Genomic DNA, 16,900 nt, shown 5'->3' with positions numbered 1-16,900 from the left:
TACTCACCACATTTTGCTTTGTTGTGGATTCCAGAGTTTGAATGACATATAGCCTGTTCCTGCTGCGCATACTTTCCACACACTCACTTCGGACATCCCCATATTTCTAAAATAAAAAGAAGAAATTGGTAGTGCTTTGGTCAAGGTGTCACCTTCATATGGTCATCATAATATAACTTTAAGGATATTGTCAAAAAGCAAATATGTTTTGAAGGATAATTAGAAAATAAACTTATTGTGGACTCGGTATATTAATGGGCTATGGCTACTCTGTATATCTGTGGCTCAGTTCAATCTTCAGCGTGGTCACAACCAGATTTGTAGACTTTCTCTGGAATCCAATTGTGTGGGTATTAAGACTGTGCCATGTGACACTGCTAACTTGAGCCATAGTTTGTATGCTCTGGCCCTAAAATGGCAGTGGAAAATATGTCTTCACCTAATAGATCTATTTAACTTTCCTGTAAAGTCCATTGCATATGGTGCTGAAAATGCACCATTACCTATGAAGTTAAATGTGGGCTACAGTGTTAGTTACACAGCACACATAGAGGATAAAAATATATGTTTGTTAAGAGTACCATCATTCTGTGTCTGAGATGCAGTTTACATGATGCACTACAGTGACAGATGGCACCGACGAGGGCCTAGGTCATATATGAAAAGCTATTTTTATATATTCACAAATAACCCCTAAAATTAGCTTGTTAGCGCATAAGGCACCATGCTAAAATACATAAATATAGGGCACCCTACTTATTTGGATTAGTGTAACCCTAAGAGGTATTTCATGGTGTATGCATTGTTAGATGTTTCACTGAACAGGCCTAGATGGGTTTAAAATCTATATTTTACATCTCAGATTGAATAATTGCTAAAAAAAGGATTCTAAGCTATTCATACTTGATTTTTTCAAAAACTGATTTAATTGTGAAATCAGATTTTGATATCTTAGAGGAAAAGTTAGTTTGTAAAGCTGTACTTCGTGCTGACTAAACCAACACTAACCTAAAAGCAGTTTTGTTGCTCAATTCCACCAAAGTTGGAATATATATCTATGGCAGGGAGAGTCAATAACTTTGGTTCAGAGGACAATATCTGCCTCTGAGCACCTGAAAAGTAAGTGGGTGTTACCTGCTAACCAGTTACATGGAATACCTATCTGGGAGTGTTCATGAGCAGTTGGCAGAAGAAAGGACATCCATAATACTACCTCTTTTGACTTAGTTCTGTCAGGCAGAGCTTCTCCTATTCATTTCTAGGACCCTCCTAGATAGCCAGGCTCCAAACATAGAATAGGAGAGAACCAATTTGGACCCCATTAGGTGAGCAGAAAGCTCATCGAACTACTGACGCAGCCAAGGTGCTGAACACAGACTTGCCTGGTGAATGAACGGTTCTGCCATATTACAACAGGGTAATTTTATATTAAGACTAAGAGGAAGATTTGCAAAAGGAGGTGAAAGAATTGCAAGCAAATAGTCTGGAGCAGATTGCTAGGGCAGGGAATACATCTGACATCTCCGTCACCATCTCCTCCGAACATTTCTGGAATGTAGAAGACTGCACCTGAAGAAGAAGGTCATAGTGAAAGAATTTTCCTGCTGGAAACAGAGGACTCACTAAAGACCACCTGAATCCTGCTGGCAGTCATGGACTGGAACTGGCCTACAAATGTCAAGTGTTTGGCTTCCTGTTTGCATGCTTCAGAGACTCAAAAAGTCGACAAAAAAGAAAGACAAGGGAACCCTACTCCCTGGTCATTTTATCTCTGCAGGAACCGACTGAAGCGGTTCGTTTGTGGAAACGCTAAGAAAAACTAAAATAAATCTACGCAATAAGCAACAGAGGAACTATACGCCAACGCTGACCAGCATAACAGACCCCTAGGAATCTTTGAATTCCGAGTACTGCAACATATAGGACAGCCACTGTGCTTCCATGAATTGTTACAACTCACACGCTCTTTAGGGAACCAGGCCGGGTTTCCTAGTGAGTACATTTTATTTTCACCAATGCACGGTTCTTCACACACGGCACATATATTCTAGCAATTCCCAACCCAGATGTCCCCACATTGTAGGTCCTGAAGAGACAACATCCACATTAGGATCGAAATGTCGTCGACACTTAAGAAAAGCGAACTACTGAAACTAACATTCTATCACCATATAGATGTCATGTACTGGAAAATAGAGTGGTCGTTTTTTTTTAAATAACAAAGTTAAATCGAAACCTTCACATATTGTTTCACTTATGTTAATTCTATGTTTTAAGGTTCAAAACTTCACTTGGGACAACTTCACAATTGTAAATCATTTCTGATATTTCATGTGTAATCACTCTTACTGTGAAATTAAACTTCAATACAACTTTTGAAATACGTAATCCGTGTTTCTGGCTTCATTTCTGTCTGACATCTCACCTCAATCCCTGTATATATATATATATATATATATATATGCAAATATTCGCCTTTCCTCTAAATCTAGAATTAAGTATCTTCTTCACAGGAGCCACTGTTTTTCCTAAAATATCAGAGACTCAAAAAGCAGGGGGACTCCAGACTCCACCAGGGCCCTGCTGACTAGATGCTGAAACCTGAAGGGGCAATGACCTGATAGTGATCTAGTACCAAGAACCATGTCCGAGGAGCTGAGGTGTGCAGGATTGACTAGAAAGAACTTCCAAAGTGTTGTAGGAAAGTGTGAGTGTCATTTTTTCCATCTCTTGATGATTGCACAAGTTGCTGAGGCTTGCCCAGAAAGTTCACACCCTAGGTGGGCAATATAAATAGGTTTGTCCCACAGGGAAAATATCCAGCCCTGTGGAGCTCTGCCAGGCTTAACCCCTAAAGGATTTTGGCTTCCAAAGATGTGACATAATGCGAAGGTAAAATCTTGGACCAGGGCGAGACATCTGATCTATCCAACCTTCGAAGTGACTTCAGCATATATATGAAAAAGAGTCTTCGGGCAAAACCAATGTCTTCAGCTGGCACTGAAAGGACATAGCTAACTTTGAGGGAACCTCACCAGTCACAGCATAAAACTTTCACCTGCTGGAAGATTTTTACTTCCCTTTCAGAGACCGAGTATGAAGAAAACAACTTTGACTGGGGCAACCAACTTGGCATATCCTACCTCTGCTCAATTGAAGTCAGCTTGTAACCATGTCTATGTCCCAGTTGAGTGCAAAAAAAGATTTGATTAGCAATTTACTTTCTCTTATCACTATGGCTTTAGAGTTAAAAAAATATATTTTTAGGATATCCTTAGATGCAAACAATTTATTTGAGGAAGTACCCAGTACGCTAAAAATATTCCTAACCACTTTTGCTGCTCTCGTGCCCAGCTTCTGATTGCTACTCTTTACGTTGGAAATGAGGCTGCCTTATTCTTGGTTGCCTGTGGTTGATGAACTGTGGTTTTATGGTACTGTGTATGATGCTCTGCATAACCTGTTCCTATATGTGATGGTCGGAGTTTCAACCTTTACCGAAGTCTTTTGAGTCTTAAGATTCCTGTGCGAGTACATTAGTCTGCGAGGCATCTGCAGGTACTCTGACTAGTGAAATATCACACATGCATCATGGTGTCTGTCATTATATATTATTTTATACCATCTATTGCAACGACTACGTCCACCCAGCACCCAAAGCCTGACATTGTTGACTCCGGAGCCACTGCTGCAACACCCTCATATACAGACATGCATGGAATAGTAAGTGAATGCAGGGATTGGGGTAGCTGGTAAATGTGAATTGCCTCCAGATTCCATAAGAATTTTCTCTGGTGTCAGAGTTGCCACAGCTTGCTAGTGTCTATGTCTGTACTTGGAATATGTAGGAATGTAGGAGACTTATGAAGGTTGATTGTTAACTGTAGCAATACCTCACAAGGTGGTGCCCCTGGAATGGCTCAGGCTAAAACTTCCTACAGGACAGAACAGCCAAAAACCTCTGCCCATCATACTTGATTGTCAAAATAGTAGTGCTTGGGAAACATTTGTACAGATGTCCATGTTGTGGCCTGACAGATATACAGCACAAGCAAACCATGGAGCGGTGTTAGCAGCCATGGCTCTGGTACAATAGGCCCTCAACCCCTCCTAAGGCTCCTTTTTTGCCATAGAATAGCAGAGCTTAATGCAGAGGACTATTCATCTGTACACGGTCTACGTCTGCCTTTCTTTACACCAGAGAAATGCCAAAAAACTGATCATCCATACTGTGGCTTTTGGTAGGAACGATGTAAAAGTTCAGTGCTGTTTTGGGATCCAAACGATTTGAGTCCTCTTTCGTAGGATTAGGAAAGGCAAAGAAAGTCAGAAGAGTGAAGGACTGGCAAATGTAAAAAAATGTCACAACCTTTAAGAGAATGGCGTATTTGGTCCTTATCACAAGTTTGTCCAGATGGAAAGTCATCTAAAGGTGGCTGAATCAACAGAGCCTGACGATTACTCACTTGATGAGCTGATGTGACCGCAATGAAGATAATCATACTCAGAGTCAACAGATGTAGTGGGGAACTGTGTAGAGCTCAAGGTGAGTGCGCATTAGGAAACTCAGGACCAAGTTGAGGTCCCACTGCGGCATCACAAAAGGTTTCAGGACCCAAATGTGAATAGAACTTTTAAGAAAGTGCATCACTACTGATGATTTGAAAAAAGATGGTTTGTTTCGGAAAACGTAAGAAGGCTGTAATTGCTGACAAATAACCTTCAACAGTACAACTGCAAGGCCTAGCTGGGCCAAAGAACAAACAAATAGTAGCACATCTAATCGATAGGCTTGTATTGGGGCCAGATGAGGATTACAGCACCAAGTCACAAATGTGCCCCAGTGTCCTGTGTAAATAGATTTCATAAAAGAACATACGGCAACCAAGATGACATTCACTATTTCAGGAAGGAGATTAACAGATGTTAACTGCTGACACTCCATGCATGGATTGCTTAGATTCAGCAGGCCTTTAGCGTGTCAGACCCCGACCATCTGCTGCAATAGAAGGTCATCCTGAAGTGGCAATCTGATCGGAAGATGTGTGCCCATTCCCTGAAGTGCTGAGTACCTTGCCCTCCTTGCCCAATCCGGAGCCACTAGGATGACTTAGACCGGTTGTTCTTGATCTTCTTCAGAACTAGAGGCAGTAGAGGCAATGATGGAAATTCAAACAGATGTCACATGCTCCACTCTAGGTGGAATTTGTTGAGAGAGAGCGGTCTTTAACTCCAATAGTGCAAAACGGTCACATTGTGAGCCAGATCAAGATCAAGCAAGGGTGCTCCCTACCTCTGGATGCAGTTGCCATTTGTGAATTGACGGGCGCCGCCAGCGGAGTTAGTCCACTCTGGTATTTAAGGATCTCTCCAGGTAGTTTTACAATCAGGAAGTTGCTGTGAGGATTCAACCAGGTTCAGGATGCGCAGTGGCAATTTAAACAGTCCCGCACCCAAAACCGCACTGCTTGTTATAAAACCACAATGATGTGGCGCTGCCTGCGAGAACCTGTACCGGCCTCCCCTTGATGGATAAACGGAAGGCCTTCAACGGCAAGCGAGTGGCGAGCACCTAGGTTGATATGAAAGCGAGCCTCTGCTGAAGATCAGACGAAATGACATCCCCAACCTAGTAATGATATATATGTGAACAACAAGAGGTTGACGTGACACGCCGCTGCACTTTGAGACGATAAGCCTTTAATCCAAAGGTGAAGCTTAAAATAATAAAGAAATTGCTACGAAATTTAAATAAATCCTGGACGTTCGATCTTCGCTCTAGAGAATATCAGTTCTAACAAGACCGTAAGCCCAGCAATAATACCGAGAATCCAGTCGCCACACGGAAATACCTACGTTGTGAGATTAGAACCATACACATTCATCCTAGATCTCGTCACGGCGTCACTATTATAGACATCCCTTGATGAATTAGGACTAGTCATCCATTGCAACCGCCTTACGAAGGTGCCCTATGTAGACGGTGGTTTTTATTTTGAAGTCGACTTCTATGCTATCACATCTAGTTATCACTGGTACAGAACATATACAGAATTCCTGAGGAAGGCCATGCCGAAACGCGTTGAAGGAAATTTTTCTGTATATAGCTATGAATAATAATGTTGTATCAAATGATCACTGTATTTTGTAAATGTGAATAAGATTCGATTTGTTGCATATAAAAGTATAATATATAAAAAGAAGAAAAAAGGATAAAAAGATATTTAATAAAGTAAAATACAATCAGAAAAATAATTGTCATTTGAGTTACATTAGATAAAATCATGCGTCTTGAGGATGTGTAAAAGTATGCACAAAACCCGGTGCTAATTGTGCTTTTCTTACAAATACGATATATGTGAACAAAACCAGCTCTGGGATGGGTAGGAAGAAGTGTTTGCTGTACTGCAGATCTTGTGGTGTCTCCTCCGGCACCCAGATGGATTCCAAATGTTTACCCCAGTGATGAGCCCAGTGAGACTTCAGATCCCACTGCAGAGCCCGTGTATGCCATCTGGCTTGGTCGGACCTGGAAGATCGAGGCCACAGAGCACCATGACATTGTGCAACTTCTTCATGGGAGAGCAGTGAGACTGGGAAGAGGCCTGCTAGGACTTTTTGTACTTCTTTGACTTTCCTGAAAACTGAGTACTACGAAATCAGTCAAGGAGCTGGCTCAAAGAACAGCTTGACCTAGCAGTCCTATATTGCCTTTGAATTTTTCAGGCCACAATCCCCACAAGACTTGGAGTCGTGGTCCGACTCTAGGCACCGGAGACATATCTCGTGGGGCTAAGCGAGACATTTGTGACAGCCCCTATAAGGCTTAAAGTTAGTGGTCCTAGGTGGTGACATTTACCTTGCACACCGGTAAAATGTATCAATCAATCAGGGAGCTTATAAAGCGCGCTACTCACCAGTGAGGGTCTCGAGGCGCTGGGGGTTGAGGGGGACAGCTCAGTATTAGTCGAAGAGCCAGGTCTTGGGGTCCTTCCTGAACGTGTGCAGGGTTGGGAAGCGTCTGAAGCTAACGGGTAGCTTGCTCCAGGTCTTGGCTGCAATGTAGAAGAGGGATCTCCCGCCTGTTCTGTTTCTGTGGATGTGGGCGACCTTAGCCAGGGTGAGGCCGGCCGAGCAGAGGTTCCTCTTGGGTATGTGGAAGGATAAGCTCTCGTTGAGGTATTTGGGTCCGATGTTGTGGAGGGTTTTGTAGGCGTGGGTGGGGAGTTTGAAGGTGACCCCTTTCTCGACGGGGAGCCAGGGGAGGTCTCGTAGGTATTGGGTCATGAGTTCGTGGCGTGGTGTCCAGAGGATGAGTCTGGCACCAGTGCTCTGGATGGTTTTGAGTCTGTTTAGTAGGGTTCTGTTGATTCCGGCGTATAGGGATTGCTGTAGTCCTGTCTGCTGGTTATGAGCGCGTAGATGACAGTCTTTCTGCAGTCCGGGGGGATCCATTTAAAGGTCTTGCGGAGGATGCGCAGGCAGTTGAAACTGTTGGGGCGACGGCGTTGATCTGGCGGTACATGGAGAGGGAGGAGTCGAGGATGATGCTGAGGTTTCGTGCGTGGTCTGTAGGAGTGGGTGGTTTTTAGAGGTCGGAGGGGCAACAGGGGTCGGCCCAGGCGGAGGGGTGGGTTCCGTGGATGAGGACCTCGATCCTCTCTGAGATGCACTTCAAGCAGCTGTCCTTCATCCAGGCTGCCACATTCTTCATTCCTTCCTGGAAGCAACATTTTGTGTCTTCGGGACTCTTCTTGAGTGAGAGGATGAGCTGGGTGTCATCGGCGTAGGATACAATGCGGAGTCCCTGCTGTCTAACGATGGTGGTGAGGGGCGCCATGTAGATGTTGAAGAGCGTGGGGCTGAGCGATGATCCTTGGGGTACTCCGCAGTTGAAGTCTGTGGGTTTGGAGAGGATAGGAGGGAGTCTGAACCTCTGCGTTCTGCCGGAGAGAAAGGATTGGATCCAGTCAAAGGCGGCTCCTTGTATCCCCGCATTGTGAAGTCTGGGTGCGAGGGTGCGATGAGAGACTGTGTCGAAGGCTGCAGAGAGGTCTAGAAGGATGAGGGCTGCGGTGTATACCTCGTCCGTGGCAGCGAGGAGGGTAGTCTCTGGGGTGTGGTTGCTGGGGAATCCAGCCTGGGAGGCGTCTAGGATGGAGTTATTTTCGATGAAGGGGTCAGCTGGGTGTTCACGAGCCTCTCTGTGACTTTGGCTACGAAAGGGAGGAGAGACATGGGCTAATTGTTTTTTCAGGTCGGTTGGGTCAGCCGACTGTTTCTTGAGGAGAGGTTTAACCTCCGCCCACTTCCAGTCATCTGGGAAGATGCCGGACATGAAGGAGGCGTTGATGGTCAGTCAGAGTTCGGGTGCGATGGAGGCGGTGGCCCTGTGGTATATGTGCGGTGGGCCGGGGTCCGTTGGGACTCCTGAGTGGGCTTTCTTCATGGTGGTGGTGATGTATTTGGCGGTTGTGGGCTTCCAGGTCATGATGGTTGGCGTGTAGTCATTTTGAACTTGTTTACCTGCTGATTACCCATTGCTCTACTTTACAATTAGAAAACAAACGGAGTACCGGATTTGGCTATGTTTGTGTAATATTATCTCCTCCATAGTCCCCTTTTGTAGCAGTGTTGCTAATTATAGCAGGAGGGGCATAGGATTTTTTGCCACAAAATTATCTGTTTGAGCTTTGAGGTTTCTGAACTCAATGCAATAGCCATAGCTAACCAAACATAACACCAAATAATCTGAGATTATATCTTGACATTGGTGTGGAAATAACTTTAAGCATTCCCTGACATAAGTAGTCTTCTTAGAGGTGTGAATGTTTTGTCACTTGTTATCGAAAGTAAAACCCTAGGGCAATGATCTACTTCAGGGTCTTTGCCACAAAGGGAATGGCACTGATATGGCATATGTTACCTCACTGATGCAGAAGTACACCATCAAAAGAAGAAAGGGAGCAATGAGGTGAGCGACTGAAGGGAAGGAGGGAGGTGGGTAGCATGTGAATCAATGAAAGATATCAATACTGGAAAGCCAGAGTTTACGGTTAAGTAACTTATTTTTTCTCCAGCATTAAATATTCCATAGATTCACATGTTTGAATTTGAATCGCTAGAAGTATGCCACTGAAGAAAAAACCTTCAACTTATATGTTTCTAAGCTGAGGCAGGTAAGGATAAGTTACTTACCTGTAATCTTAGTTCTCTTCCACGGGTATACTAATCAAAGTCATAAGCACTGAATTATCTCCGCCCATAAGCGGGAACCCGGAACATATAGCCTAATACATATATATGTGTAAAGTATATAAATAGAGTACAAAGTACTAATAAATTATACACATATACATGTATAATAAATAATATGCAGCCCTAAACATAACCAATAGGCTAAGCAAGCCACAATTACATGTCTTTCTGTAGTATGAAAATAATCCATAAAATATACAGTAAGAAAAAGACATGAACATTAGTTACATTCTGCAGAAAACACCTTTTATTTTCATCAAAGAAAATAGGTAATGAAAGGCTATTAGCCTATAAGGCTGCATAAACAAATAACATCCCTCTACAGAAAAGGGAACTGGCACCTCGCCTTTCAGGCCTCAGAGAATCTGAACACTTTGCCTTTAAAGCCTCGAGGACAACCCAGCTCCCATCATGCCCCACAGGTGACAGTTAGGGCAGTTCTTTTGTACGGTATAAAAACCTGTAGGAACCTGCATAGCAAATGCAACAGTAACTTATCCAACAACTGCTAATGCTCGACCGGGGAGGTGGGAGGGTGCTTATGACTTTGATGAGTATACCCCTGGAGGAGAACTAGGATTACAGGTAAGTAACGTGTCCTTCTCTTCCAGGGGATACTCATCAATAGTCATAAGCACCGAATAGAGTAGCAAGCTTATACCCACTTCCAAGCGGCCGAGCAGAAAACAGAAAATCACTTTGACACAGACATATCAGGTAGTATTAGGAAACAAGTTTCTCAATGATGCTTGCCCAACCGGAGCATCAGCCTGTGTGTCCGAATCAAGACAGTAATGGCGAGTAAAGGTATGCACTGAACTCCATGTAGCTGCTTTACAAATTTCCGCCATGGGGACATTTCTTAGGAGAGCTGTGGTAGAAACTTTAACCTTAGTAGAATGAGCCTTTGGCCTTCCCGACAAAGATCTGTTGGCTAACTGGTAGGCCAGTAAAATACAAGAAACAATCCATCTAGAAATTGATCTTTTGGAAGCTGCAGACCCTGTTTTAATAGGACCATAGTCAACAAACAAACGGTCTGACTTCCTCAATGTCTTTGTTCTGTCCAAATAAAACTTGAGGACCCTCTTAAGATCTAAAGAATATAGAGATCTTTCTGGAGGATTCGCAGGATTGGGAAATAAAGTCGGTAAAGTTATAGTTTGATTAATGTGAAAATCCGATATTACTTTAGACAGAAAACCAGGATGCGTTCTGAGAACCATCCTGTTAGCATGGAACACAGTGAAAGGTTCCTTACAACAAAGAGCCTGGATTTTGCTCACCCTACGAGCGGAGGTAATGGCCACCAGGAACGCAACTTTCCAAGTTATATGTTGTAAGGAAGCTTTATGAATAGGCTCAAAAGGAACTCCCATCAACTTAGTCAACGCAATGTTAAGCTCCCATAGAGGAGAAGGAGTTCTTATTGGAGGGTACACGTTCCTTAAGCCTTCCAGAAAGTCTCTCACCACCGGAATTCTAAAGAAAGAAGTCTGGTTGGGTGACTTTCTGTAGGCGGTGATAGCTGCCAGATGAACTTTAATGGAGTTAAACTGAAGGCCAGACTTTGCCAAATGCAGCAAATAAGGTAAAATCACCTTCTGGGTGGGATCATGTCCATTGTCCACACACCATAAGAAGAATCGCTTCCACTTGACAGCATATGGAGTGGTGTGGAGTGGTGTGGCTCACTGGTTAGAGGCGGCAGACCCGGAAACAGAGAACGGCCCGGGACCAGGGTTCAATTCCTGATGCGGCAGGGTCGTGGACCAGGGTCAGCGGACTCGATAATTCTCGCCTCAGTGCCAACTCTAACCAGGGATCACACTCGGCAACTCTGGGCATTAGCTTGCCTCATCTCTACAACGGACCCCCACATTCGCCGGGGATGCCTGGTTTCACCTTGGAGATACCCAGTAGGGACCATCTCACAGGGATAGCCAGGACGGGTTCCCCAGCGGTCTACAGCGCCACGACGCCTCAGGGCAGCAATGCGCTTTACAAGACACATACATTACATATGACTTCCTTGTGGAAGGACGTTTAGCCTCTTTCAGAATATCCATACAGTCTGCATTCAATTGTAAGCGACCATATTGGATGACTTCAGAAGCCATGCTGCCAACCGAAGGGAGGACAAGTTGGGATGGAATACTTTCCCCGCCTGCTTGGACAGAAGATCCGGGCGACATGGCAATCTCCTGTGTGGTACTTCCGATAACGGAAGAAGGTCTGGAAACCACCACTGGCGAGGCCACTCCGGGGCTATTAGAATCATCCTGGAGTTGACCCTGTACATCTTGTTGATCACTGCTGGTATTAATGGGATCGGTGGAAAAGCGTACAGTAAGTTCTGACACCATTCTATCAAAAGGGCATTCCCTTGAGATCCTTTCTGGGGAAACCTGGATGCGAAGAAAGGGCCTTTTGCGTTTCCCGCGTCTGCAAACAGGTCGATGTCTGGAGTTTCCCATGCCTGAAAGATGTTGTCTGCGACCTCGTCGTTGAGAACCCAATCGTGGGCCTCGATGAAGTCTCTGCTGGGAAAATCCTCCTGAGAATTGAGAGACCACAGCAGATGTACAGCTACTATTGACAAGTCCCTTGCCAGAAGCCAGTTCCAAATGGCTTGGGCCTCCATGGAGAGAGTCCTTGACCGGGTACCTCCCTGTTTGTTTAAATAATACATTGTTGTCGTATTGTCATTTGAATCAGGAGGGATCGAGACTTGAACGACGGAAACAGGGACTTGAGAGCCAGGTGTACAGCTCTTAACTCTAGCAGATTGATGTGATTACCCCTATTGGATTCGGACAAAAGACCTTGTACTTGCAAAGGGGCCATATTAGCCCCCCAACCCTGGAGAGAGGTGTCTGTGACCTGAGTCTGTCTTGGAGGATCCTGATGAAACGGCAATCCTTTCATTAGGTGTGATCTCTTCATCCACCATCAGATGGAATCCTTGGCTGCCTGATGAAGTCTTATCTGATCCTCCCAGCACCCTGATATCTGCATCCATTGATCTTCTAGACGTTGTTGCAGTGGGCGCATGTGCAATCTTGCGTTTGGCACTATTAAGATGCACGAACCATGGACCCCAGCAGAGATGACACTTGACGAACTGTCGTAAATTCTGTATGAAGAAGAATATGGCATTTTGCTCGGATTAACAACCACCTCTCCTCCAAAGGACAAACATTTACTTTTTTTGTGTCGAGGAGGGAACCCAGATAATGAATCCGTTGCGTAGAGTTTAGTATGGACTTTTTGAAATTGACCTGAAGTCCCAGCTTATGTAGCAGTTCAAGGCATCTTGAGAGATGATTCTGCAGCAGAGATGGAGACGAGCCCTTCAGGAGCCAGTCGTCCAAGTAAAGGTAAATGAAAATCCTCTGCTTCCGAAGGAAGGCGGCTACCATCGCCATACACTTGAAGAATGTTCGGGGAGCTGATTTCAGCCCAAACGGAAGAACTGCATATTGGTAATGCTGAACAGACACTTGAAACCTCAGAAACTTGTGATGTCTCTTTGAAATTGGCACATGAAAGTATGCGTCTTTCAGATCAATGGAACACATTCAATCCCCTTGGTGAAGTTGAGTGAAGATTTGATGAAGTGGCAACATTCAAAATTTTTCCCTTCAAATGAATTCGTTTAACAGTCTCAAATCCAGTATAGGTCTGTACTCTGCAGAGGGACCTTTCTTTTGCACAAGGAAAAAACGAGAATAAAGCCCCCTGATTTCTTTGTGGCTTTGGAACTTTCTCTATGGCTTTTTTGCTCAACAATGTTTTCACTTCTTTTTGCAGCAAACTTAGGTTCTGGGGAAAAACACCTTTTGGAACTATGGAATGAGGAGGTTTCTTGAATTTGAGAAGATATCCAATCTGAGCGATGTTGATAGCCCACTTGTCCTTTGTCAGATGCCTCCGCTCGTCCAGATATAATGCAGTGCTTCCTCCTACCGGAGTGGACAACGGCTTTGGAGGAAGGTACATTTCTTGGTTTTTGTGGCTGCTTTGAAGCTGTTGACTGCTGTCTGTTTCCGCCTCTGTCACGTCCAGGTCTGCGTTGCTGAAACTGCGACCTCTGTTGAGATTGGCCCTGGTTTTGTGAGGACCAGTTCGATGTTGAAAAGACCGCTTGTTGTAGGAACGAAAGCGACAACAAAACTCTTTCTTTTTCTCCAGGCCAACAGTCTTAAGAGTATATAGTTCAGTTTTCATTTTAGCCATCTCATCGTCTGCATGTGATCCAAACAGCGTCGATCCATTAAAAGGAAAATTAACAATTTTCCTCTGAGCATCAGGCTTGAGGCCCGTGAGACGGAGCCAGGCTGATCTCCTGGAACAGATACCGTGGGCATATCCATGCGCTGCTAAATCAGCAGAGTCGGCCGCCGTCCCAATAATCTGATTGGCCACCAAACCTCCTTCTTATACAATTTCCAAGAAATCTTTTTGATCCTCCTTGGGTAATTTGTCAATGAATCTTGTTAAGGAATCCCATAATAGTCGGTCATACTGCCCCAGTAAAGCAGCAGTACTCGCCACTCTCATTACCGAGCCTGGCGCATTACACAGTCTCCGCCCCCAAGGAGTTCATGTTTTTGCTATCCTTTTCTGGTGGGGCAGATGAGATGGACGTCGCAGAATGTGTCTTTCTAGCAGCGGCAACTCTAAGAGAATCCGGTGGTGGATCAGTAAGTAGAAATAAAGGATACTGATCTGGGGCCTTATATTTCTTTGCAATCCTCGTGGGCCCGAGCCCACTGTGGCAGGTGTTAAGAAAGTCTTCATTGCCGGTTCCAGTAATCCTGGCACTAAAGGCAATAGAGGTCTTGCCAAAGACTTTTGATGTAATGTCTCAAAAATGACCGATGATTTCACTTGAGGTACAGTCAGAGTTATGTTAAACATGCTGGCCCGCCCCACATAACACCTCGCTGAAAGGACCCAGATCATCCACAGGCGATACCCTGGAAGGTGGTGTTGAAGAAATCGTAGGATAATAGTCTCTATAGGATGACCTTGTAGACGTGGTCATTGTAGGAGACCTCTGCCTTCTTCTCGGAGTAGGAGAACAATGTGATCTGGTTCGTTCTTTAGAACGTGGTTTCAGTGGAGCTCTGGAACGTCTCGGCGACCTATTAGAAGGATGTCTTGAACATTCCAAGGCATGAGGCCTTCCACCCGCTCTGGGTTGCATTTTCCAATGGCGAAGACTTTCCAGCCATCTAGGGGACACATTGATAGGAGGTGACTTCTGCACTGGAGAGTCCTCCGGTGTAACCTGAATAATCTGGATCCCCATTGAAGATGACGAAGAACTCCTTGACCTTGAGCGTGGAGATCTAGATACAGGTCTGTTCACATCTTCCACAGATACCGATTGCCTGTCCCTCGACGTCGAATGCCTCGACGTCGAACCAGAATGAGCCACCATGGACGACGACTGAAGAGGAGACTCTGGTAGATGGAGATCTATGGGAAGACGCCCTCGACGTCAGACCCTTCGACGTCGACCCCTGAAGGCCAGTCAGTGTCCTCTACATCGGCTCTGACTTCGACAAAGACCTATGACGGGTCCGAGAGGTTGATATAGAGTGCCTCGACGCCAACCTCGAACCAGGTGGCGGAGATCTCGACGTCGACTTTCTGGACGTCGGTAACTTCTTCGACGTCGAACGATCCCGAAGCATGCCTTGACGTCGACTTATGCCTTGACGGTGATCTTGATCTTGAGCTCTTACGCTTCTCTGGTCGCGACGTCAATCCACTCCTCACCTTCGACGTCCATCTCACCTTCGACGTCGATCCACTTCTCACCTTCCACGTCAATTCCATTGCCATCGACGACACTGGTCTCGAAGTCGATATCGCTCTCGACGTCTACTAACTTCTTAAAGGTGATGTCTTCGATGAGGATCTCTCTTTTTTTCTACTTGCCTTGACATCGATGGCGCCGATCTTACACTTTCGACTGGTCTCGACGTCGAGAATTCATCATGCCGTTCTTTCTTACTCCTACCATCAGGAGAAGCAGATCTTCGACGTCTTGTGGGAGAGGAGGGCCTTCCACATGAAATATGACTCCCTGGGCCCTTTGTATAATGTTTCTGCCTCTCCATAAGACCATGAAGTCGAATCTTCTCTCGCTCCTTCAAAGTCCTTCTGGAAAGTTGAAGGCAGGGATAACATTTTTCTGTGTCGGGAGAAGAAGGCAAACACACCACACAAACCGAATGTGGGTCGGTTTTAGACATTTTCTTCCCACAGGAAGGACAATTGTAGAATAAAGGTGGCATAGCTGACTAAAAAATAGTGACCAATTAGTCAGAAAAGATGTAAAAATACCACTAAATATCAGAAATAGTGAAAAAAGTAGTAAATAACCAAATTCTGACTGAAACATGTCAAAATCAGTCGAGCTCCAGTTCCAGGTTCCTCTCAGAAAGACACGGAAAAAAGAACTGACCTAACTGTCACCTGTGGGGCATGATGGGAGCTGGGTTCTCCTAGAGGCCTTAAAGGCAAAGTGTTCAGATTCTCTGAGGCCTTAAAGGCGAGGTGCCAGTTCCCTTTTCTGTACAGGGATGGTATTTGTTTATGCAGCCTTATAGGCTAATAGCCTTTCATTACCTATTTTCTGTGATGAAAATAAAAGGTGTTTTCTGCAGATTGTAACTAATGTTCATGTCTTTTCTTATTGGATATTTTATGGGCTATTTTCATACTACAGAAAGACATGTAATTGTGGCATGCTTAGCCTATTGGTTATGTTTAGGGCTGCATATTATTTATAATGCATGTATATGTGTATACTTTTTTAGTACTTTGTACTCTATTTAAATATTTTACACATATATGTATTAGGCTATATGTTCCAGGTTCCCGCTTATGGGCGGAGATAATTCAGTTCTTAAGACTATTGATAAGTATCCCCTGGAAGAGAACCATTTATACAAAAGCAAAAACCAGCTCACCTTATTGAATCAAATTTCGAAGAACTGCTTGACCCACTGCCACATTCATATTGTTCACAGCATCTAGACAGGTCTGCTTGGTAAAGGTATGCCTGTTTTACTGTGTGGACACACTGCATATGTTGGGCAAATACACTCCTGCAAATAGAGCTGCTAAAGTTGCCACACTTCTGGTTGAGTGAGAAACCACCTTGGAAGTAAGCAGCCTTCCCGCTCCTTAATGTCATAGTTATGGCCGCAGATACTAATCTTGCTATAGTTCCCTTATCATTGGTTGACCTTTTTTTGGGATGCAAACCCCAACAGGAGCTGACCAAATTTTCCTGAAGGTCTTTGTATTCTCTAAATAAAACTTAAAACATCTTTTAACATCTAGAGTATGAAGCACCCTTTCTGCTTTGTTTCATGGATTCTGAAAGAATTTCATTAAGACAAATTGGTTGATTGAGTTCTAAATCTATAGGAATTTTAGGTGTGAAGCGAGGACTCATACCCACAAAAAAAACATCTCACTTGAATTGCAAGTATAGATCTTACACAGTAAAGACCCGCATTTCACTAACTCTTCTTGCAGATGTAAGAGCCTAGGGAACCGTTGTTTCCCATATAAGATGTTTGATGTCAGCTTTACGAATAGGCTCAAAGGCTTTCTC

The 16,900-nt window shown here is 44.4% G+C and overlaps 1 protein-coding gene across 1 annotated transcript in view; it reads right to left on the bottom strand.

Annotated features, from left to right (window-relative positions):
- Positions 1-16,900, bottom strand: part of TBC1D8B (TBC1 domain family member 8B) — a 720,472-nt gene that overhangs the window by 266,695 nt on the left and 436,877 nt on the right. The window contains exon 11 of the mRNA XM_086967215.1: positions 8-106. Coding sequence (XP_086823341.1) covers positions 8-106 — 99 coding nt within the window. The remainder of the gene's footprint in view (positions 1-7; positions 107-16,900) is intronic.

Source organism: Lissotriton vulgaris, chromosome 4_1, assembly GCF_964263255.1.
Source record: "Lissotriton vulgaris chromosome 4_1, aLisVul1.2, whole genome shotgun sequence".
NCBI classification, from domain to species: Eukaryota; Metazoa; Chordata; class Amphibia; order Caudata; family Salamandridae; genus Lissotriton; species Lissotriton vulgaris.
This window is presented reverse-complemented; position numbering and strand designations above follow the sequence as displayed.